This window comes from Panthera uncia, chromosome E1 (assembly GCF_023721935.1).
Source record: "Panthera uncia isolate 11264 chromosome E1, Puncia_PCG_1.0, whole genome shotgun sequence".
NCBI lineage: Eukaryota > Metazoa > Chordata > Mammalia > Carnivora > Felidae > Panthera > Panthera uncia.
The window spans coordinates 24,162,750-24,187,027 of record NC_064814.1 but is presented as its reverse complement, the minus strand read 5'-3'; the positions used below and the strand labels follow the sequence as shown (position 1 = coordinate 24,187,027).

At 59.5% G+C, this 24,278-nt stretch overlaps 1 protein-coding gene across 2 annotated transcripts in view; it reads left to right on the top strand.

Annotated features, from left to right (window-relative positions):
• Positions 1-24,278, top strand: part of SDK2 (sidekick cell adhesion molecule 2) — a 265,790-nt gene that overhangs the window by 221,923 nt on the left and 19,589 nt on the right. Inside the window, exons 30-40 of one of the 2 annotated variants that reach the window (XM_049637694.1) lie at positions 833-1,034; positions 1,942-2,045; positions 2,506-2,576; positions 4,054-4,189; positions 5,583-5,639; positions 7,215-7,316; positions 7,460-7,575; positions 13,246-13,438; positions 16,172-16,309; positions 17,876-18,037; positions 20,987-21,112. In XM_049637694.1, the coding sequence (XP_049493651.1) occupies positions 833-1,034; positions 1,942-2,045; positions 2,506-2,576; positions 4,054-4,189; positions 5,583-5,639; positions 7,215-7,316; positions 7,460-7,575; positions 13,246-13,438; positions 16,172-16,309; positions 17,876-18,037; positions 20,987-21,112 (1,407 nt within the window). The remainder of the gene's footprint in view (positions 1-832; positions 1,035-1,941; positions 2,046-2,505; positions 2,577-4,053; positions 4,190-5,582; positions 5,640-7,214; positions 7,317-7,459; positions 7,576-13,245; positions 13,439-16,171; positions 16,310-17,875; positions 18,038-20,986; positions 21,113-24,278) is intronic. The other variant, XM_049637693.1, reaches the window with a different exon arrangement.

The window sequence follows — 24,278 nt, the reverse complement described above, 5'->3', positions numbered from 1 at the left end:
GCTGAGCTGGGAGTTCCCCTTCCAAGGCTCATGCTCTGCCTCAGCAGAGGGAGGGTTGGTGAGACCAGCTTCCTTCCCCTCTCCCCTCCCCGCAACAAAGATGGTGTCCAGTTGGGGGGAGGAGGGGCTCATCAGCCCACGGCCCTGAGCTGGTGCCTCGCCTGAGGTCTGGTTTCCCCGAAGCAGGCTGGGACCCAGATTCCTGTGAAAGTGGTTCATTAGACCGTGTCCCCAGGAAAAACCAGTAGGACAGTGGGTCTCAACAGGGGGCTGCTTTGCCCCCCTGGGAACGTTGGCAATGTCTGGAGACACTGTCACAACTAACAGGGAGCTGCGACTGGCATCTACAGTCCATGGGACGGCTCCAGGCCCCAGAACCATCGGCCTCAAATGCCAGAGTGCTGAGGCTGAGGACTGCTGCAGGAGGGCCTGGGCAGTGAGAAGAAAGCCGAGCTGGGGCAGGGCCGACAGCAGAGCCCCACCCAGGGACGCCTGGCGCGGCTCGGTCCCATCAACCGGGGCCAGCGCAGGCCCCATCTCAGCTCTGGGCGGGCGGGGAGCACAGGAGCTGGGTGTTCGTACCTCCTCGCTTACCAGGCTGCCCTCAGGGGATGTGAATTCCCAGGCACCCAGGCCTCTCGCGGCCTGAGGACAGGTCATGGGCCAGGAGCCAGGGTGCCGGCTGTTGGGACCTGTGTGCATATGGAGAGGGGTAGAGCAGTGGCCATCAGGCCTGAGCCCAGAGCACCTCCTTCCCTTCCCTGGGAGAGCTCACCCCCCCTACCCCCTCCTGCTGACTCACCTGCTCCTACCCTCCTCCGCCGACTCCCAGACCGCCCACAGCCCCCCAGTAAGCCGGTGGTACAGCAGGAGGACGTGAAGGCCCGCAGCGTGCTGCTGTCCTGGGAGCCGGGAAGCGACGGGCTGTCCCCTGTGCGCTATTACACTGTCCAGACCCGCGAGCTGCCCAGTGGCAGGTGGGCGTTGCACTCAGCCTCCGTGAGCCACAACGCCTCTGCTTTCGTGGTGGACAGGTGAGGCCCGGGTCCTCCAGCGTCTCTGCTCCAGCCCTTCCTGCCCAGACAGCACCAGGGTGGTTCCTGGGGGGGGGGGGGGGGGGGGGGGGGGGGCGGGGGGGGAGGGGGTCCTGAGCATGCCTGGAGCCTGCCCACCCCCAGATGTCTCCCACAGCCTGCACCTCCCAGGATCCCGCCTCCAGCTCCGTCCTAACCTCCCTCCCTGCTCTCTGGAGCCCTGTTAGGGCTGCCTCTTAATTATCTATTTCTGGAGCCTGGAAGCCCCCTTAGCCAGGCGCTTGCCAGCCTTCATTAGCGACTCCTACCCGCCAGACCGCATTTCCCTCTCCGTCTGTAATAGGGGAGCGGAGCTTGCTCCGAACTTCCGGCTTCAGTTTAATTCCCAGCGGGTCGTATTTTTTATATTCCGGTTGACGTGACCAAGAGTTTTGAGCAAGACTTTCCTCCTCACTCTCCGCCCCCAGTAAATCAAAAAGGAAGACCTTTGCCTGGAAGAGGAACGGGGCTTATTGAGATGAAGCGCTGATTAACTCTTGAGACCCCTGACCCTTCCTAAATTTACTAAATTCTAGAAAGAGATGGCATTTCTCACGGGAGGAGTTTGCTGGGAGGGAGAGTTATCAGTGCTCTCATGGCGGCTTGAGGCCTATGAGGTAGGCAATGTGAGGACAGAGCCCCCCCAGGGACCTACGACTTAGAAGTGGGGCTGCTGGTAAGACCACACCCAGGCTGGGATCGGAACCCCTGGGCCCTGCTCGTCTGCTGTAGCAGACCTTCTCTTCGAGCCTCGACGTTCCCGTCTGTGTAATGGATCAGCACCCTCTGGCCCCCTTTCCCCATGCAGGGATGGTGGGGTGAGGCATTAGGGGATACCTCTGTTCACTGAACCTGATTGCCCCCATAGACTCAAGCCCTTCACATCCTACAAGTTCCGAGTGAAGGCGACCAATGACATTGGGGACAGCGAGTTCAGCGAGGAATCGGAGCCGCTGACCACTCTGCAGGCCGGTCAGTGCCCCCCACTCGGATCTCTTTCTCTTGGCACACTGGCCCTTCCTGGGCACTGGTGTTCCCTTCCGAGGGGAGGGGCCTCCAAGATGGGAGGCCCTTTGTCTGGCTCCCTGGACAGAGTCCCAAGGAGGTTTGAGCCAGAGGGACCTTTGCCACGGACTCAGGCACCCATGCCAACAGGCATCCTAACGTTTTCCTTCTCGGATGTCCCCAAGCTCATGGCCGACCCCGGAAACCCAGTGAAGGAGGGGGTTTGGGGGAGGCCTCAGTGACAGCCGTGTAAGGAGCCTGTGGCTCCAGGGACAAAGAGGAGGGGCCTCTGGGCTCTTGGGTTCAGACTGGGGTCAGGGCTCCAGCCCCTCTCCCTCCACACGCGCAGAAGAATCTGGTCCCTGTGGCCTCCCGGGGGACCTAAACCTCCAGCCCCCAGAGCTCACTTGTCTGTCTCTCTCCCCAGCCCCCGATGAGGCTCCCACCATTGTCTCGGTGACACCCCACACCACCACCTCCGTGCTGATCCGATGGCAGGTATGGCCCAGCAGGCAGGGAGGGGCCAGAAGGGCAACGGTCCCCAGCAGGGCCGGGACACCATACACAGGTGCACAGATGTGCCGCTCATCCCACCTCTCCAGATAATCATCTCGGGTGGATGCTCCTTCAATCCCCTTCTGCAGATGAGGACCCAGTTCTCAGGGAAGCGACACCAATGGCCCCCGGTCACACAGCTAGTCAGTGGCAGGGTCAGGTTTCGTGCCCTTAGGTCTGCCAGTCCTGGGATAGAAAAGTGCATGGGGCTTCAGGGCCCCCAGAGTCTCCGTGAAATGCGGTCACTGTCCGTGAAGGGATTCCCGATCAAGAAGCTAAACACAGGTGTGCATGCCCAGCCTGAACTCAGACAGGACCACTCTCCTGTCGCAGTGAACAGGAACCCATTGTCCAGGTACATAGAACCCTCTTCCTCCACTCCTCCCCCAGTTTCCCGCTCTCTGACGGGCACTGTTGTCCTGCCATGGCCGGAGGAAGACCACAGGATACAGCTTAGAGACCAGGCTGGCCGTATGTGCCCACAGGACCCCCCATATGCTCCAGAGTCCAGGCTCTAGACTCGGCAGCTTACCCACAGAGGCCCCAAAGCAGCAAACCCCCGTCTCTGCTTTGGGGGATCAGACAGGGCAGGCCCCAACTTCTGTCCACCTGCAGTCCCCGCCATGGGAAGCCCCTTGAAGAAACAAGAAGGGGCCCCAACCGCTCGCCAGCCTGAGGCCTCCCTGGAAGAGGACGCTCCCTTAAGTGAAAAATGACCTTGTGCAGCTGAAAGCCAGGACAAGGCCGGCAGAGATCCGGGCCTTCCTGGTGGAGGGGGCAGGGAGGTGCCAGCAGCAGCCAGGGAGGCAATTAAGGAGCTAATAAAAAGCTGAACCATTTCAGCAGGCTTTTAAAAAGAGGTATCATAAAAAGTAGCTTCCACCTTCTCCTGGAGCCTGTTCTCCAGCTCAGCTGTGGATGGGAGCGGAAAGCAAAGGAGAAAAATGATAAAAGGCGGAGCAGGGGCGCACGCAGGAGCTCTTAACGCTTATTCACATACAAGAACAGGGAGACGACTCCCAGGAAACGCTGGTCAGGTGGCACGTTGAGGGGCCACCCGGCTAGGCAGGCTGGTGCTATGTGAGGGTGACCCTAGGCAACAGTCTGTGAAAGAGCCCAACGATGCTGTGTGACCTTGGACGAGTTCCTTACCCTCTCTGAGCCTCGCCTTCCTGCTCCGAGAATGGGAATGGCTTGGCGACTCCAGTCCTTCCCTGCCTGTGTCACAGGGAGTGTCGCAGAGATGAAACCACCTCATTGCTTTGTAAATTAAAAATGCTCGGCGTCCTTGTGATTCTTTCCCTGGTGGAGACTCTGTCTCTGCTCTGTGGTCACAAGGGGCAGGATGGGGAGGGAGGGAGGAGTAGAGTGGAGTTCCTTGCCCCCACCCCACCCCCATTCCGCACCCCCTTCCTTGCAGCCACCAGCAGAGGACAAGATCAACGGCATCCTGCTAGGCTTCCGGATCCGGTACCGGGAGCTGCTCTACGAGGGGCTGAGGGGCTTCACACTTCGGGGCATCAACAACCCAGGGGCCAAGTGGGCAGAACTTACCTGTGAGTGGCATCCACAGGGGTCAGGGGACACACGGGCGGGCACACTCCCCTCCCTGCCCTGAAGCTCGCAGCTTCCTGGACTCCACTGTGACCCAAACCCTGCCGCCCTCTCCTGTGTGTGCCTCTCCTCCCACCCCACCCTCGTCCCTCTCCTCACGGTGGACTTATTAAGCACCTTCTGCATGCCCTCAGACCCTGGGGGCACACATCAGTCAACAAGATAGAGGTCCCTGCCCTCTCCGAGTTTGCAGAGCCGGTGCTCAAGAAATAGACTCGGCAATAAATGTCTTAGATGGTCGGCAAGACAGCCTGGGAGCACGTATTCCAGGGGAACCAGCGCTCACCCCAAGAAGCAGCAGTGTGGCCCCCTCTGTTTCCTCGGGGAGGTCACTCTTCTGTCCTGGGGTCCTCAGCATCCAGCCTGCCTCTGGTGGCGGGAAAGGAAAGGGCCAGGAGCCTGGTGTGAATCCCAGGGAGATTCACAAGCCTGGGAACTCTTGCCCTTTGGGTTAGGAAGGTGACTTTGGTCGCAGGAGGGTGATGGCTGGCCATGGAGGACCAGAAGCAGGGGTGCCGGTTAAAGGCTAATGTCATCACAGAGGGAAGGCAGGAGTCTGCGGCCGAGGCGGCCGGCTCGGGATGGCATTGAGGGCAAGGATGGGAGATAATGTGCCATGGGCAGCTCTGTGACCGGCTCACGGCGGGGCAGGGGAGCGGGCAGGAGAGAGACGAGTCTGGGGGGTGGGGGGTTGGGGGGGCGGGACTTGGGTCCCCAGGCAGGTGGGTGAGGAATGGAGCATGTAAGGCGTTCTCCCATTATTCTCTTAAAGCTTTTGTGCCTTGTCTTCTAGCGAGTGTTAGCAGACAACGAAATGATCGAACATGTAGCAAAGGAATATTTATTAGAAAAACTCGGAAGTAGCTGATCCAACGGCTGGCGCTGTTTTCTTAACATTTTTGCAGACATGTGCTTGTGGTTGTGATTTTTAGATGCCTGAGGATGATACAGTCATATTTCCTGGTCGTAAAATGGTTTCTGGTTCATAGGAGAAAACTGACAACACCGCTCTCTCACGGTGGTTCTGCGGTCCCGTCTTAGACAAGGGAGCGAGTTGGGTCGGAGGGTCCCCCAGAGCTGCCCCGAGGGGTGCTGGGCTCCAAGGGGCTCGCGGTGTCCCGTGTCCCCTGGCCTCGTGCACACCCTCTCTCACACCTGTCTGGGGCCCCTAACCCACCGTCAGGAACCCAGAGACCCCTGGTCTCTGTGCATGTGCGCTGCCTGGCCCCCTCCCCATCCCGCCCCTCTAATCGGGCTCTCTGTGGAGCGGGCCGTGTGTACTAACCTCCTCTGTCTGCTGTCTCCCTCTGGCCCCCTCCGCCTCCCACCCCGTAGCCATGTACTCCATGCGGAACCTGAGCCGGCCCAGCCTCACACAGTACGAGCTGGACAGTAAGTCTCCCTGCATGGCGGCTCCAGAACGGGGCCCAGGCCTCCCACAGGGACGGGGAGCGGGGCCTCTGGGGAGGACACCTGCCCACCGGCTGAATGGTGTGCCCGCCTCAGGCTCCTTGAAGAATAGGACCCCCCCCCCCCCGAGCACATGTGACTTTCCGGAAACACACAAAAGCTAAAGGGTTACCAGGGAGGCGTCCTCCATCGGGTGCAGAAGGACAGAGGGAACGGCTCTGGTCTTGTGCGCCGTGGGGGGACCAGCGGGGTGACAGGAGGTCCGTGGGGGGAGCGCTCGGTCTGCTGCTTGGGTGTCCACATCACTACCACCCGCCTCGGCCTGTGGACGGCACTTCCCTGCACAGATCTGTGTTTCAGGCTGACCCCCACCTCCAGAGCAAGCAGAACCCCCACTTTCCCCCCGGGGACCTGGGAACGTTCCTTACTCTCCTTCTCAAAATTTTTTAATGTGCTCGTTTCGGCAGCACGTATAGTAAAAATTTTTTTAGCATTTATTTATTTTTAAGAGAGAGAGAGAGAGAGAGCGCAGAGGCACATGAGCGAGGAAGGGGCAGGGGGTGGTGGTGCAGAGAATCCGAAGCAGGCTCCAGGCTCTGAGCCATCAGCACAGAGTCTGACGCAAGGCTTAAACTCAACGAACGGTGAGCCGAAGTCAGACGCTCAACCCACCGAGCTAAGCCCTCTCGCTCTCCTTCTGAAGTGCACGGTTCTCCCATCAAAGGCCCAGAGCTTGGGCAGGGGAGCCCCGTGCTCCGTGTGAAGCAAAGCGTGATACTATGTTGTCCTTACCCTTCCTTCATCAGCCAATGGCTTCATGGCCAGTTAACTTAGGGTGACCCCCCCCACCCACATTCCAGGCAAGAGGCAGAACTCCCCTCCCCCACTGACCCGAAGCAGGGGGCCCAGGGACAGCAGTGGGAGAACCTTGTGGCCTCACCCCCAGCAGAGGTGGCACATCCCAGCCTGGGTGTCGGGGCCCACTCTCCCGCAGCTGCCCCTGTCTCCCAGCTTCCGTCCAGGCGACTCCCCCCAGGACCCCCAAACTTAGCAAAAACACAGTGTTTCTTAGCCCAGAATTCACATCCGATAGATAAGCCCCTTCCCTGAGGGCTGAGCCCCTTGTGTGAAGAGCTGTTTGATGGGGACTGGGCAGCTGGGAACTTCAAGCATCTGCCGTGGGGGGGGAAGGGGTGACCCGTGACCCGGTGTGCCCAGGACAGACAGGAAAGGGGGTGGCCCAGTGTGCCAGGGAGAACAGTTTGGTTCACACCAGTTGTCCCTGCATGAATATTAAGTGTCTCTTTCAGTCTCTAAAGTATCTGGCGTGTGCACCGTTGGCCGAGAAGCCAACCATAGACCTGTGTCCCGACTCCCGGGGGGGGGGGGGGGGGGGGAGGCACGGCGTCCCCTGGCCACCCCACCCCTTGCCTTTTCCTTCCCGAACCCTCAGGCAGGAACTAGAATCGCAGGTACGTCTTCACAGCCTCCAGCCTCCAGGCCGTCCCCCGCAGGGATGGTGACTTCTCCGTGTTTCTCCCCTCCCCCACCCCGCAGACCTGAACAAACACCGGCGATACGAGATACGGATGAGTGTGTACAACGCCGTGGGTGAGGGGCCCTCGAGCCCCCCCCAGGAAGTCTTTGTCGGGGAAGCAGGTGAGCCCCACCTGCCCTTCCAGCCCCAGGAGTCCAGCTAGAGGAGATACGGGATTCCGGGGCCCCAGAACACCCCGACTCACCTCCTGCTCCTCTCTGAAGCCCACTTGTGCCACTCACTCACGACCTCTCACGCCCTCCAGTGCCCACGGCAGCGCCCCGCAACGTGGCTGTCCACGGCGCCACGGCCACGCAGCTGGACGTGACATGGGAGCCACCGCCGCTGGAGAGCCAGAATGGAGACATCCAGGGTTACAAGGTACGGGCTCCAGAGGGGCAGAGGGCCAGCTCGGGGGTGGGAGTGACCCACGGGTGGTAGGGGGGAGAGGTCACCAAGTATACACCTGCTCTCTCGGCTGTTCGCACCTGACCCACTGAAATGGTGTGCAGCCGATGCAGAATTACGGGCATGCTCTCCAGCATCCTTGGGGCGGGCCCAGCTCAGATTCAGGACGTTTCAGGCCCTGCTTCGCTTTGCATCCTCTCCCGGCAACACCCCCCGCCCCAGTCCACCAACTCCCAATGCCGGCATAAGACCCCCTCAAAGTGGGTCTTTGGCCAACCCGAATTACAGTGTTGATTTGGCCAATTAGTAGAGGACCAACGGGCTAAGACGCAGAAATCGCTGCTTAAAATTATCTCTAGATCTCCGTGGAGGTCATGTGTTACAACAGAATTCAATTCGTGTCCGGTATTCAGCGGAGCCCTTTAGAACTCTTTTATCCTCCTGAACGCCCGGTGAAGCTGGCAGATTATAAATGTTTGAGCCCATTGTACAGATGAGGAAACCGAGACCCGGGTTAGATGGTCCGGCCAGATCACACAAGAAGCAGGTAGCAGACAGTCAGGCTGCCGGAGAGCCTGTGAGGGGTGGAGAGGGAGGGGGCGCTGAACACAACCGCCCAAGGAGGTGGTGGACAAAATAATAATAACGTGTCTTCTTGGTCGGGGTCCTTGGCCTCGTCGGAGGCCTGCGTCCTGTGCCAGCATCCTGTGCCTCTCTGCTTCTAGCTGGTGGTTTGTTAGTCCAGAGAGAAGCCCGGCGCAGCGGTGGGGTGGGCAGGTGTGAGACCCCCAAGGGGCCTCCTGGGTTACTTGGCAGAAACTGAGTTCCCACAAAGGGAAGGGGCTCCCCGAGTCACTAGCTTGTTCATGTAGGTGGCCCCGGTTTCAGACAGGAGCCCGCGTAGGAGTCTCTTTCCATGTGCGGGGGAGGAGGCGGGAAGGAGGAGGAAAGGCGTCTTGCTAATGAAGCCCAAAGATGGATGACAGGCCTCCAGCCTGCGAGGAGGGCCAGCTGGGAAAGCTAAATATTGCCGCCCCAGCGTATGCCTCCCACGGGAAGTGGGAGGAGCCGGGGCGGGGCCTGCTGCGTTTAGTAGCCCCCAGACTGCCGAGGCGTGGACGTCTCCAGTTAATGTGCAGACAGACATCATTTATCACACGGCAGATGTCTGCGTGCTCCGGAAAACATTGCCGCTGTGGACATTAACTGGGGACGCTGAGTAACTGCATCCCAGACGCGTATTAACATCCACATGAATTAACATCGACGTTAAGGACGTATTGACATCACCAGCCAGTGAGCACAGCTCAGATGAACTTCGCCGGGTCAGACTAAACCCGGGCAAGTGTGTCCATTCGGCTACGGTCTTGGCAGTGACACGTGTTTATTGAGCTGCTGTTTTGTGCCCAGCGGGGTTCTCAGTCTGGGAGTGAAGCAGTGATCGGAGAGGCAACCCGAGCTTAAATTTTAGGGGAAGAAGGCCAACGGTGCACAAAACAAGTAACACCTGCCGATGGTGGTAAATGAAGCAGGTGGAGGGGGTAGAGAGCGCAAGCCAGGGGGAGGTTTGGAATTTTTAGTAGGGTCATTGGGAAAGGATTTAAGGAGAAGCTGCCGCTTGAGCCAAAATGAAGAACAGGGTGAGAATCACATGTTCTTCCGGGGGAAAAACATTCCAGAAAGAGGGAAAGAAGAGCAAAGGTCCTGGGGTCCGTGGGTGCTTGGCATTTACAAAGCGTCCCATGTGTCCCGGAGCGCGTGAAGGGCGGCGTGATGGGAGATAGGTCCCAGCAGTGAGCTGGGCGGCGTCACCCAGAGCCCTCAAGGGCTCTGGCTGTCGCTCGGAATGAGAAGACAGACGTGGAGGGTTTGGGGCAAACGACGGACATGACTGACTTGGGTTTTTTAAAGGCTGTGGTGGGTGCTGTGCTGGGAGGAATCTGAGATGGGGAAAGCAGGAAACCGCCAAGAGAAGGCTGAGTAATCTCAGTGAGGCACGGCGGTGGTGTAGCCCAGGTGGGAGCAGCAGCGAGAGGCGTTTGCTCTCCGGGCTCCATTCGAACGTGGAACTGGCAGAATTTGCTGAACTGAATGTGGAGTGAGGAGAGGAGAAGCGACAAGAATTTATAAGCAATTGGTTGATGGAGCTCCAGTCACAGAGCAGGCAAAGGGGGTGGAGGGAGGAAGAGGCTGGAGTCAGGTCCAGACGTCTACTGGGCATCCAACGGGAGGCGCCAAATGGACCTGGACATACACGTCTGGAGTCTAGGAGGGTCTAAGCTGGAGATGTGGAGGCCTCAGTATATGGAGGATACCGAAAGCTCTGAGATTACGTGTAGGTAGAAAACACAAGAAGACTGAAAACGGAGACCTGGGACCAAAAAAAAAAAAAAGTGACTGAAATCTCGGAACCGACATAAAGAACACGCTTCCTGAAGGAGGAATCTGATGTGCCAAATGCTCCTGAGAGCTCAAGCAAGTGAAATCTAGAAAGTGAGTGTGCAGGGATTGTCAGGCTACAGCCCGTGGGCTCCCTCTGGCCCCCCACTTGTTTTTGTCAATAAAGTTTTATTGGGACACGGCCACACACTCATTTGTTTATACATCGCCCTTGGCTGCTTTTGAGTTACAACCGAGATGTGTGGCCTGCAAAACCTAAAGATATTTATTACCTGGCCTTTGACAGAACGCTTGCCGAACCCTGGACGATTGCATTAACCGACAAGAGTTGGGGGCAGGGGATGCCTGCCTGGAGGGCTTCCAGAGAGAATGAGCGGAGGCAGCGACTACAGAAAGAGATCCCTTATAAGGAGTTTGGCTTTAAAGGGAAAATGGAGCAGGAACTAGAAACAGTCAACAGATGGGGGTGGGGGGGGTGGAGATGGAAGAAATGACAACTCGTGTGTGTGCTAATTGTGGTCCCGGAAAGAGGAGAAACGTGATTCCAGGAAGAGCAGAAGCTGTGGTAGGGTGTAGTCCTAGAGGAGGCGAGAGGGGCTGGGATTTCATGCTGGAACGTAAGGTATTCTGGAAAGGAGGGGGCAGTGCCGCCATGGGGGCCGAGGCAGACAGAGGGTATGGACACAGGGGCTGGAGGAGGTACAGGTGGTACCAGGAGCTTGCACAAATCTCGCCCGATGGCTTCCCGGTGAAGGGGCCTCGGGCTAGGAATCAGGAGGGGCGGGGAGATGGGGGAGGGATGAGTGAAACCTGGATTTGGAGATGGGAGATGCGCGGCGAGTGGACCAGGGCCGGTGGCCAGCCCGCCCGGGGCGAGGCTGTGCTCCTGAACCGAAAGGGTGAATTCCCTCCGGCAGCAGCCCGGCTGTGGCGTGTGGCCGTGAACCTGATTTGCCAGAGGCATGCCGTTGGCCCGTTGGATGTGATGAAACCACAAGGGCAGGGCACTGAAATCGCAGATACAAGGGGGGCGATTGTGAGAATTCACTCCTACACCCGCTCCTGCCTGCAGGAGGTGTTTATTCATTAGCAGGTATCTATGGAGCCAGTGTGCCCACAGGTACGACTCTAGGTGCTTGGGACACAAGGGAGCCCAATCCACCAAGACGTCAGCCCTCTGCGGAGTGTGCGTTCTAGCAGGCACCCGGCTACCTGTTGGCATGCGCTACGACTCGGCCGCGTGCGCCTCAGGGGCCCGGGGTCAGCGCTCAGCCCTTGGTGCCATCCATGGAAATGCCAGCCGGTGGTCGGCTGGCAAAGGTCCGCTGGATTCGCTGTGCACGCACCAGAGAAACCCACTGAGGGTGCCTCGCTTCTATATGTGTGGTGGCCCTGGGTCCTGGACCCCAGTCCTCCCCACCCACCCAAGAACAAGACTCCAGCACTGGCCCCTGTCTGCCGCACCCTCCTTTTCTCTCCATGGGCAGGGCTATAAAGGCATTCTGAAACCCGTTTCTTCCTTAGAGTGCCTTTTCCCGACCTCACGTATCCCTCCAGCTGTGAGCCATTTCTCTGGTTGGTCCCTTCATAGGAGAAATCCTCAAAAAGAATCTTCTAGACCCTGCCACCTCCAGTCACTGTCCTCCCGGGGTCTCTTGAACCCGCCCTAAGTTGGCTCTCACCCCCACTGTCCCAAGCGGGTTCTCACGCCCAACCCCACTGCCCCACGTGGGTTCTCACCCTCCACCCCCACCACCCCACTAAAGCCCTTGCTGTCTAGGTCCCGACAATCCCTGTGTTCACGGGAAGTCAGATGCAGGCCTCACCCTACCTGGCTTCGCACCTGCATTTGACACGGCAGACCTCTCCCTCCTCTGAGAAATGCTTTCTTCTCTCCACTTCCCTCCCTGGCTGTTCCAGCTTCTCCCGGCCCCAACCCCTGCCCATCGAGGCCCTGAGATCACCCTGTGACTGTCTCTGCATCCAATGTCTCCGTGTGCACTCAGCAGGTACCACGTATGTGCTGATAACACCCGGATCTCTGCCGTCCGCTGTGGCCTTTCCCCCCGCAGCCCGGATTCAGCAAGCTCTGCGTGCACTGTTGTATCCCTGTCGCCGGGACTGGGCGGGGTGAACAAAATGAGTGCGTGAAGGACCACGGCAACTCTCTCTCTGATGTCTACTCATGTCAGAGGAATCTTTTTTTCTTAAGTGGGCCGGGTTAGATACAAGCAAGGATTTCAGGGTAACAAGATGTCCTAAATGCCAGGTGGGGGACCCTGGTGTTAGCTTCTTCCTCCAGGCACCTTGAGAAATAAAGTCAGTCGCATGCAGAAACCCGCTTGGGCAGCAGGTGGCGCCAAATACTCGCTGACTGTCCGGGGGTGGGGGGGCTTGCAGCTTCCCCCCCCCCCCCCCCCCCCCCCCCCCACACCAGGCTCAGTTCAGAATGCAGAGCTTCACTGCCCCTGAGCGCTAGCCCCCGCTGAACAGGAAGTCATTGGAAGCAACGTGGAGCACAGCAGGTAGACAGAAGCCTTCAGCGGGGCCGGGCAGTGTCTCTGCTCTTCCCTCCTTATCACCTCTGCTCATCCTCACATTGGTCCTGGGAAGTGGGGTGTCTTTAGCCCCCCTGTCCAGCCGACAAAACTCCGGCTCAGGGGAGTCACCTGGTGAAGTCACACTGTGCTCCAGTCGCGCACTGGGGTTCGGCCCCAGGCCGGCCCGCCTCTGCAGTGGGTGCAAACTGTCCCGCTCAGGTGAATCTCCAGGGGCCTTGTCCACCTGCAGGTGCCTGGCAGCAGGTCCAAGGGTGGGCCCGACCCTCTGCATCTCTAACCGGCTCCCAGGTGGTGCCGGCCCGCTGGTCCTTAACACAGTACGGCTGGGGTGGAGTCTGCCTACCCTGCCCTTAACCTCCCGTCTCAGGTTCCTGTGGAAGAGCATTGGCTTATTCCAACAGTAACTGTATTCTGAGGGCTGATGTGCCGTGCTAAGCCCGCAGGCCCTGCGGCGAACAGATACGTGGAGTCTGTGCTCTCCTGGGGTTTCATCTAGCAGAGACTGAAGTATTAGCTGTGAAAAGGAAGGTTCTGGAAGGGTCTCTAAAACAGCTCTTAAGTGCTTCTGTACTGACTGGGTGACTCACACCCGCTGTCCGGGGTGTGTGGATGGTGTGGACGAAAGGGGCAGGAGGAGAGGCGAATGTGTCCACCTCACTCCCACGACTGGCTGTGCCCACAGATTTATTTCTGGGAAGCTCAAGCTCAACGGCGCAATGTCACCGAGCGGGTGAAGACGCTTTTCCTGGCCGAGAACGGCGTAAAGCTCAAGAATCTGACTGGCTACACTGCCTACATGGTCAGCGTGGCGGCCTTCAACGCTGCGGGAGATGGGCCTCGGAGTACCCCCACCCGGGGCCAGACCCAGCAAGCAGGTAGGGGAGAGGGGCCAGAGGGGAGGGGCGCGGGGGGGAGAGCCCACCTGGAGACGGCCTCCAGCGTGTGAGAGCACAGTCCAAGAAGAGAGGCCTGGGTGAGAGTGCTCAGAAGAGAGAAGCTGTCCCCAAAGAGCCTTGGAGGGAGCCCCCCGATGTCCCCTGCCCTCCCCACATCTTGTAGCCTGCCAGCCCATCTCTGCCTCATGCCATGTTCTTATATGGCCCCGGCTTCGTTCGTGCTACACGTATTTCTTGGGCATTTTCTGCGGCCCCGCGCTATGCTAGGTGCTTCCCGACAATGAAGGACACCGACGAGATCCTCACCCTAAGGAGTAAGACAGATCATAAACACGTATCTAGATGATTGGCCTTGGGTGGCACTGAGCATGAGCGGCAGAAGGACGGGGACAGAGGCGGACAGGTGGCCTTGAACCGGTCTGCCTGCAGAGGCTTCTGAGGGCTGACGTCAGGGCTGAGAGTTGAGGGAGAAGGGACCAGCGTGGGAAGCTCTGGAGGAGGGGTTCCGGGCACAGGAAACAACAGGTGCAAAGGCGCAGGAGGCTGGAGGGATTAGAGGAACTGAAAGCCAGGTGGCATGAGAGAAAATGGCCCGTACAGGATGGTGGGGGGAGGGGGGACGCTTAGAAGGAAGCCTGGGATGGATTCTAAGTGCGCTGGGGGGGTCATTGGTGGGTTTAAGCCATTGGGCAATAGGATCTGGTTTATGTTTTTAAAAGATCATCCTGACTGCTGTGCAGAAGACAGAGTGATGGAGGGGAGGGGAGGGCGTCAGGGAGGCCAGTTAGGAGGCTGGACGGTGGGACAGGGCTGAGAAGACGGGGATGGTGAGAACCCTGCTGCCTGCACGTGCAGTGCTGGGCCTATACACAGTGTCCAAAGGCAGGTCTCGGGTCCAGAAGTCCCAGGGCGGGCGGGGCTGGTGCTGCCCCCCTTTCACAGTGAGGAGGGGTGGCCTGGGAAGTGATGCTTCTTGCCCAGGAACCCCTGGCTGGTCTGTGGGGAAGCAGAGGCTCGAGGCCAGGCCGGGTGAGCTGTCCTGGGCTGTCTTCATTGCTTGGCAGCCTCCTTTCCCTGTCCTTAACCTCTCTCCTTGTGGATTTGAATACAAGCCTTTTGTCCTGTGTGCTCCGCAACCCCGTCCCACCCGCCTTGAAGCATCTTTCCCAACCTGCTGCTTCCTGTGCTATAAATCACTTCTCTCTCTTTTTTTTTTAAATTTTATTTTTGACAGAGAGAGACAGAGCATGAGCGGGGAGAGGCAGAGAGAGAGGGAGACACAGAATCCGAAGCAGGCTCCAGGCTCCGAGCCATCAGCACAGAGCCCGACGCGGGGCTCCCACTCACGAGCTACGACATCATGACCTGAGCCGAAGTCGGATGCTCAACCCACTGAGCCACCCAGGCACCCCAATCACCTCTCTCTTAAAGAGGGAGCCAGGGGTGCCTGGGTGGCTCAGTGGGTTGAGCGTTCCACTTCGGCTCAGGTCATGATCTCGCGGTCTGTGAGTTCGAGCCCCGCGTCAGGCTCTGTGCTGACGGCTCGGAGCCTGGAGCCTGCTTCGGACTCTGTGTCTCCCTCTCTCTCTCTGCCCCTCCCCTGCTCATGCTCTGTCTCTCTCTCTCTCTCTCTCTCTTAAAAGTAAATGAACATTTTAAAAAAATTAAAAAAGAGAGAGCCAGACCGTGGAGTCAGTTCTTAAGTATTATCTTCTTTGAGGACAAGCTGTGGCTCCAAAGAAACCCTTTTCCTCCACTGGCTCCCAAGGGTCTGGTGTGTGCATGTGCCTGCTTGTCCAGACCACTCTCTGTCAGTGTCATGGGCCGGATGTGAGCCCCTGAGAGCCTGGAAGCTTCCGTCAGCAGGACAAAGTGTTCTGACCCATGTCCCTCTTGCCTAGGGGAGGCAGGAAAGGCCCCCTGAGCTGGCCTTCCTCCTTCAAAGACTGCTGGCTGGGCTGCCTCCCGGAGCTGTTGGAGCTGGAGCGGAAGCAGGGTCCAGATTAGCTTAGGCTCGGTGGGGGGCGGCACCGGACAATAATAGCCTGGTCATCCCGCCTGGAGCCAGCTCTGCGCTTCCTTCCCTTCCTCTGTCCTCCCCATCAGAGTCCCCCACAGGCCCCCCCACTCCGTGTTTTCGGGGTCTTTCCAGGCTTCTCAGGCCAAGAAGGCATCTCTTCCGGATGGTTGACTTTCTGCTTCTGACAGTGTGGTCTCTCGGTGACAAGCCCTGGGGCTCCAGGGACGGGAGAAAGGCCACGCGCGGCTGCAGTGCCGGCATCTTCTTGTTCAGTGCCCACCTCATGCTCTGAGGCCCAGACGGCCCCTGCCTGCTCCACCAGGAAAGGGGAAGCGCAAGCCCTAGGAAGCCAGGACATCGCCTGGCCCCACAGCGACCCTGGAGGTGCAGCACAGCCGTGTTCTGAGCTCCCAGCCAGGGTCCGGGGCCACTTAGCAGGAAGAAACAGAGTTCTCCAACTTTACGGAAAAGAAAGTACTTTTTCTTCCCAGTTCTCGGACTCTGGTATTGGAAAGCGAGTGCTAGCAACGTCAGTGGGGGAGAGGAGGGGGTACCGATGACCTCTGATGACCCCCTGCCCTCTCTCTCTTCCCGGGGCCCAGACCCAATCACCCCTGCTAGTTCCTCAGAGCCTAGCAGGGTTTTGAACGTCTGTGGGAGGAGGAAGCAAACCACTTGCTGTCTGTCTGCAGCCCCCAGTGCTCCCAGCTCGGTCAAGTTCAGCGAGCTGACCACAACCTCAGTGAACGTGTCCTGGGAGGCCCCACAGTTCCCCAACGGCATCCTGGAGGGCTACCGGCTGGTGTATGAGCCCTGCACCCCGGTGGATGGTGAGTAGGGACCCTCCCAGCGTGGCTCCCTCAACCTTCCCTTTGCAAGGGCTTGGGGTTACTGCACAGAGTTGGGTGTAGTGAGCATCTCCTCAGCTTATAAAGGCAGAAACTGGGACCAGACAAGGGAAAGGGCATTTCCTGTGCAGCAAGTTGGGGGCAGAGACGGGCAGCAACCTAGGAGTCCCGAGTCCCAGGAGAGAATTTGCGTCTCCTTCCCCGTCCGTGGACAGAAGTGGGGAGGAAAGGGAGGGCCCCCTGCGAGAGATACAGGGTCCCACGGTGGCCAGGCAGCTGTCAGGCCTGGGAAGATGAGGGAGGCCCTGACGGTCCCTCTTGTGCCTGCTCCCCCCCAGAAATTTAGGATGTCAACCTTACTCGGGATAGATCTTTGCCCCACATGGGGTCAGCAACCCGTTTGAGAATCTGGTAAACTCCTTGGGGCCTCTCCTCGGAAAGCACGAGTTTGGGGGGGTCGCTGCACCCCTGTTCCCTTGTGAACCTCAGATCAAGAACCGTGCTGTGCAAGTGTCTTCCCCTCACCCTGACCCCTGTTCACCTAGCTGTCCTTAGAGCCCCACCCCTTCCTCCAGGCCCTGGTGGGGACCCTGCCCCCCTCCCAGGCTCCCAGTCCGGGCCGTGCTAACCCTGACTGTGGACAAGAGACACTTGCCAGCTTTCTACCCCCACGCTGACGTGAGTGAGCCCAGATATCACCGCCATCTACTTAGGCAGGAAGGATGTTGCCCCTGGTTGCCTGGGTCCGTTCCAGAGCCCAGCGAGGACTCGGGGGTGTGGCTGGCCTACCAGGTGGTGGCCTGGTGGCCGGAGGTGACCGCCTCTGGGGTCACCTCGCTCTCACCTTTCCCTGTCTACAGAGCGGGGCCAGAACAAGGGGCGGAGCCCTGGGAGGACCGCAGTGGCCAGCAGTTCTGGGTCAGCCAAGGGAACAATGACCCTCAGTCTTCCCGGCAGTCCCTGCCCCCCAGCAGCTAGTTCCTTCTGCAGAGCCGCCCTGTGTGCTGGGACACGGAGCAGGGCTGGGCCCCAGGAGGAGATGTGGTCAGGTGCAGGACCCGGGAAAGGGGCCATCTCTCCCTCGGACAGGAAGGAGAGGACAGAGGTCATGGGGACAAGATGCGGGCGGACGGGACAGGCTCTCAGCACAGTGGCCTCTGCCTGGCCCACCCGGGGGGCTCAGTGTGAGCACAGGCCTTCCGGTACCTTAGTCTGGCATCATCTGGCCACATGGCCAAACCGGGACTGGGTTGAGGTGTGTCCCCTCCAACTCTGGACTCCGGTGGTGTCTTTCCAGAAGCACTTTCTGAAAGGTGATCCTTGGGATTAAAGTTCTGGGCAGGTCGACGTGGGGGAGTAAACACAGCGTAGGATCCATCTGGAATACGTTTCAGTTAAACAGGATGGGGCCGGGGGGGGGGGGGGTCATTTCCCAGCAGATGCCAAAGGACCCTGTGCCTGGTCAGTGGACAGATTGCACACAGCTCTTCTCCCCTGAGGCCACCACCTGCCCCCCTGCTGTCCCCACATGCTGTGCTTCCCTCCCAGGTGTCAGTAAGATTGTGACAGTGGACGTGAAGGGGAACAGCCCTCTGTGGCTGAAGGTGAAGGACCTGGCAGAGGGGATGACCTACAGGTTCCGCATCAGAGCCAAGACCTTCACCTACGGGCCGGAGATCGAAGCCAACGTCACCACGGGCCCCGGAGAAGGTAGGGGAGCACGGGGCGGACGAGGGGGGTGCTGCTCCCCACACAGCATTCAGCCCCCCAAGTCAGAAGCGGCTGTCCGGAGCCGGGCTAGATCCCAGGAGATGCAGAGACGAGGGAGATGGGGTCTAGTGGGGACAGCAGACACGTGACAGAGCCATGATCCTAGAGCGTATGGGGGTGGGGCCTAGCGGAGAAGAAGGGGGTGGTGAGGGAGACGTTTAAGGGAGGGGATTGAGAAAGACTTCGTGGGGCAATTCGGACAGACACAAGGAAATACCAAGCAGTGTTTGTCGTATTCTCAAGGCAGCTATGGCAGAGGAGAAGGGAAGGGGTTGCGTGTCCAGGTGTGAGGGACGGTGGGCCTGAGCCGTGGACACATATGTCAGAGGCCCCCAGGGTGCCTGCAGTAAGTCACATTCCTGGGCCTGGGAAATCAGAACCTCTGAGCATTCACCCCAGGAACCTGCACAGGAACCAGAGCTGAGGGTGGCTCTTTGCCCAGCGCTGTGAGGGGCACTGTGCCTGGAGGGGGGGGTTCCAGGCCATGGGCACGGGGGCCTGTCCTTCCTAGACAGAGGTGACAGAGGCTGGCATGGTTAGGAGAAGAAAGGAGCAAGGCAGTTGTAGGCCAGGCTGAGCACTGTGCCTGGGAGGGGAGGGGTGGGGTGGGGAGGGGAGAGCAGAGGGGCGGGGAGGAGCAGGAAGGGAAGAGTGGCTCCTTTTAAGTTTGTGACACCTCCTGAGGTTCCTTGGGCTGGGGGAATTTTTCAGGGCACCTGCTGTGGTTGAGTCTGGTTCTCCAAGATTCTTGTCCCCCATGCGAGATGTCCCCTCCTGAACACAAAAGCCACTGCCCAGCCTCTGCTCCTTCCTTCCCTGAGAAAGTGCACAGCCCATCTCAAACTTTCCCTGAAATCCCCCCTCCTTTTGCTCCTCCCCCTTCCTCCCTCTGTGTTCCCCCTCTCCCCGCCCCTGCTCCCTGCCCAGCTCAGCCTGGGAACCTCTGGGAGGCAAGCTGGGCCTGGAGGTGGATTCCTGCCCTCGCCTCTCACCTGGCAGGCAGGTGTGTCCTCTCGTGCTGGGTTGGCCTGGCCCCTCTTCATTTTCTCTTTGTGGACACTTGTGGTTCCCCGCCTCTTGTTCTGCAGAGAAGCCGGCTGGCTCCTGCCCGTCTTTGGAACAAGGCCTGCGGGCGGCCGGAAGGCACCCCCTCTGCCCTTCACCTGCCCCCGTCCCCTCTTGTGCTGTCTCTTCACCTGAGCCAACTTCCCTGGGAAACAAAAGCAGGAAGAGAACTGGCAGGGACAAAGGGAGGCGGAGCAGCGGGGACAGGAGAGGGCTGGAGGACACACTGTTCTAACCTAAGGCTCCCAGGCAGGGGTGGGGAGGGGGAAGCAGGAAGTTTGGAGGAGGCGTGGGGGTCCCTCTGAAGCCGAGCTGAGCTGCGCCCGGCGAGTGTGGGCGAGGAAGGGTCCACAGGGACAGGACATGCCTCCAGGCATCCTTTTCCCTCCAGGCCAGGCAGTGGCTGGAAGTGCTGGAAGCTTCTAGTACAAGAGGTTAAGGACAGCTCTCCTTCTCTCAGCCTTGAGTTCTGTCCTGTGCAGAATGAGAACTCGGGGTCCTGAGAGCCCCACCCCACCTTTCACAGCCCCCCTTGGGCTGTGTCCCACACCCCCTGACCCCTCAGCCGCCTTTGCCCTGTGCTGTGGGCAGGATGCACGTCGCGGGGGAAGAAGGAAGGAAGGGAGGGAGGGAGGGAGGGAAGAAGGAAGGGAGGGAGGGAGGGAGGAAGGAAAGGAAGGAAGGAAGGAAGGAAGGAAGGAAGGAAGGAAGGAAGGAAGTGAGGCCCTCTGAGGTCAAGGGCTGGGCCATGGGCTGCGCCCCTGGCCTGCTGTCCAGATCCCTCGGGTCTGGAGGATCTTCAGTCCGGAGCTGGACTCCAGGCTTCTTCTCTGTGGGCATCCGCAGGAGACACTCGGCCAAGCGGTCACCCACCCGCTCACTAACCAACTTCCTCCCCCTGCCCCACAAGTGCGTAGGAAGCACCAACTGTGTCCCCAGCTCTGGGGAGACAAGGCTCCGGGTCTTGTGAGGAACAGACATGGAGGGGACAGCACACAAGGTCAGGGCTCCGGGGACAGTGAGAGCCCAGGGGACTGGCCTGAACGGCAGGGCACCCTCAGAGAGGACAGGCTCGGGACCCTCGATAGGTAGGATTGGCTCACTATTCTTACTTCAGAAGTAAAGTCTCTCCTGCTTCGACTCCCGGAGCCGGTGCCCGGGTGGCTGGCGTGACAGGCTGCCATCCTGATGTACCTGCCACCCCAGGACAGCCAGGAACAGAGCCCACTTCTTCCTCCTCCAGCGGTCCCAGCCTCTGCTGTGGCCTGGCCTGGGTGCAAATGCTCCGGGGCGGGGGGGGATTTCAGGCAGGAAGTAGGGAGGACATTGCCATGATAGGCAAGGAGACGAGACGTCAGGAAGCCCTTCAGCCCCCAAAACCCAACCCTCATTTGCCAAAGGCCTGCTACATCGTCACACTCGCCTCTGCTGTCCCCCCAGGACACATCCCTTCAAGCCTTACATTCCAAAAGGGCCTTACAGATGAGGAAACTGAGGCACCAGAGGGCTATGTGAATTGACCCATGTCCCCCATGTAATGAGCTCTGGGGCTGGAACAAGGAGCCCAGTTCTCCTGACTCTGCTCCAGGGATCTTTCTGGCATTACCCTATATACCTCTCCTGCCCTAGAAATCGGAAAGTAGGGGTGTGGGTGACCCAGAGAACATAGTTGCGTCGGGCAGGCCCGGCCTGCCTCCTTGGGCACTTACAGGGTTTCTCGAGACTCCGCCCGGCTTGGTTTCGCTGCCCAGCCCCGCCTGCTAGAGCACAGGGAGGAGGGGCTGGGTGCCACACCTCCTCCTGCTCACCCTATGCTGTTTGCAGGTGCCCCGGGGCCACCTGGAGTGCCCATCATCGTGCGGTACAGCTCCGCCATCGCCATCCACTGGTCCAGCGGAGACCCCGGCAAAGGGCCCATCACCCGCTACGTCATAGAGGCCAGGCCATCAGGTACACCCTGCCTCCCTCCGGAGCAGATCCCAGGCCTCGCTTTCTCCTCCTCCCAGAACCCCTCCCCCTGGCGCACGTGCGTCCTCCTGAGAAGACACTTGGGCTGCTCCAGGTGAAGCTAGAGGTGGCCTGGGGCGAGTGGGAAAGGGAGACTTGCGCGCTTAAGTCGGGGACACCCAGGGGCCCCCTGGAGAACAGCACTTAGGGCCAGGTAAGGACCGACTCAAGAAGCCAGAGGAGCAAAGCATCTGGTCCCCTCCCCCGCCTCGGTGAAACACCGAGTCTTACATGAGACCCTGCTGACCAGTGGCCCGTACGGAGGCCGGCTGTCCCCCGGGGGCCCTGGCTGCCTCCTTAAGGTCTGTCTCTGCCATCCTGACTATCTCAGCAACTCCTGTAACCGCACCGACCCCTCCTGTCAAGCCTGAAACCGAATCACAAGAACTTCCAGAGCCATCAGGAGACCAGCGACTGAGAAGTCGCTCCAGGGGTCCGTTCTCAGCACTCTTGTTTTACAGTCACCGAGACACCTGCTTTTCCCGGCTCCCGTTACCCACCGGAGCCCTCGGCCGCCGCCAGCTCTGTCCGTTGCTAGGTTTCCGCTAATCGCAGGTGCCAGTGCCAGCGAAGAGCTGGAGGCTTGTTCGGGGTCCGCGGATTAGCCGGTTGAAGTTCAGAAAGGAAAACACGACTGTGCGGCTCCAGCATGAATAGCAAGTAATCATCGTCACGGGAGGCAGTCAGGCATATCGGGGCTAATACTTCTAATGGGAGCATCGCAACATCCCAGTGACAAACTTAATCCCGCGGGTAGCTGAGCGCTAATCATCTCAATGGCAAATAGTTAATGCCAGCACCTCCTCGTTGCCCTAATCTTGTGCTAATAATTGCAGTGGCACAGAGCTATCACATCTAAGCAACTCAGATCCTACGTGTAGCTGGAAGATGTGTGCGAGGTTAGCTGTTTCTCCACCCCAGATGGTCCCTCCCCTGCCCTCCAGTGCCGGCTGCTGAGTTGGCCAGGAATAAGCCGTGTGCTTCTCCCGACCAGGCCCGTGCCTATGTTTTCCATCCAAGTTAGCCAGCCGGCATGCCAGGCTATGGAATGTTGGCTCCAGACTTCCGCCCTGCTCATTTTCCAACGTTCCCTGGGTGGTCCAGCGTGGGACCCGGTGTTTCGGGGTTGGGGGCTGTGACTTGGTGCACACAGGTGGGATCAAGGCGGGAGCCCTGAAGGGTCGGGACTGGGAGCCAAACCCAGGAGCTCTGACAGAGGTCGAAGGCTGCGAGGAAAGAGTGCGGGTGGAGGGCAAGGGGAAAGCCCTGCCTCCCCCTGTGGCTGCCGGAGAGCATCCCCCACCTGTGCACCCCTACCTCCCCACACGTCCTCCTGATCTCCAGGGTGGAATTGCGCCGCATTGCTGGACAGAATCAGCCGACCGTGCCTGCTTTCTGCAAACCCAGAACAGCCAGGCACCGCAAAGCAGGGAGGGACGCACTCAAGGTGTCTGGCCCGTAGGACCCGCCGTGCGCATCAGCCGACTCCCAGGGCTGGAGGCCCCGTTGCCCGGCCCCACCGTTTGTTTCTGTGCAGAGTGGAACGAGGTGGGTCACACAGCAGGTGGGAGGCCCCCAGCCTCTGCGGGGCAGTGGGGTCCCGGACGAGCCCAACCAGCCAGCACTGAATCAGCTGCGGGTCTCTAACGGCAGCATCCGGGATACCCGGAGGGTGTTCAGTGCCCAGAGGAGTCCGACAGCCCTAGGCCAAAACACCGGCTCTGCCACTTACGGCAGCCTGACCTTGGGAAGATAGGTTCCGCTCTCTCCCAGCCTCGGTTGCTTCATCTGTAACCTGGGGACGATGGTTCTTCCTTCTCCCCGCCATTGCCATGGGTCTGAAAAGTAAAGCCCTTAGAACCACGATGCTTGACGGATGAGGAATAAATGTCGCTGCCGTATTGGTATCACCATCGTCATAATCGTCACTGTGACTGGTATTGAAGGTGAACGAGAGAATTCAAGGTCATGGGAGGAGAGGGGACTTGCACCCTGATACTCGGATCTCAAGGCATGCGGTACTGAAATTGGGGCCCCTGACGCTATGGAAAGGTCGGGGAAGAAGGTTTGTGCTCAGTTATCCAGCCAGCTCTTAGAGGATGCGGGTGCTGGGCACTGGGCTGCAGAGACAAATCAGGTGTGGTCCTTGCCCTGGAGGGACTGCTTAGCCTTAGCAGGAGAGAGCCACCGTGTGTGTGTGAGGCAGACGCCCAGAACAAATAAGGAAGATGGAAAATGAGGCCACGCTCAGGACCCCAAGCCTTTGTGAGGACAGCAGAACGCAGACGGGGCCTCACGGCTGCCTCTGAGTTGGAGGGATCTGGACGGGTAGGACCGGAAGGCAGCTTCGGAAAGTGCCAGCACATCCTTGGTCCACAGTTCAGCGGCGACGATGGGGGTGACGGTACCTCCACTAGAGTTCCTGACGTGGGTGGATCTGTAACACGTTTGGTGAAGGAAAGAGACTCCGTCAGCCCCTGCAAGGGCCAAGCTGGAAGTAAGGGGTAGCCTATGGACCCGACAGGCGGCTCTTCCCAGAGGAGCTCAGAACCAGCGAGGAGGAACGGCGCCTCACTGAGGGGTCAGGCCGCAGCTGGGAGGCTCTTGTGAGCAGGAGGCAGGTGGGAGCTCGTCCAGGGCTGCCAGGCCACAGAATGGAGGACCTAGGAGCTCAACCCACCACAGACCCCTGGACCCTGTGAAAAGGGTGGTCGGACAGTCTGGTCACCAAGTCAGCCCTGTCCCGGCACAGGCAGGACTCACCGACTCTCCGGGTGCCGTTCCAGCCACGTCGGCCCTGCGTGGAGCCTCTGGCCGGGGCCCCTTCCCAGCCTGCCCGTCAGTGTGCCTACACTTCTCCTGGGCGGGCAGCACGCTCACTGCTCCTTTTGAATGCGGTGGAAATGAATTAGGTCCCAAGGGGGCAAGACCCAGAGAGCCACGGACAAAGGGGCAGGTCCGAAAAGAAAGTCAGGAGCTCAAAGGGTGGGGTGGTTGGAAACAACATGGGTAGAGAACAGGTGGAGAGCCCCTCGAAGCTTCTCTGGGCTCTCTCTCAGATCTCTTCTCCTCGGCAAGGAGGCAGCCTAGGATGGGTCCCATCCGTCGC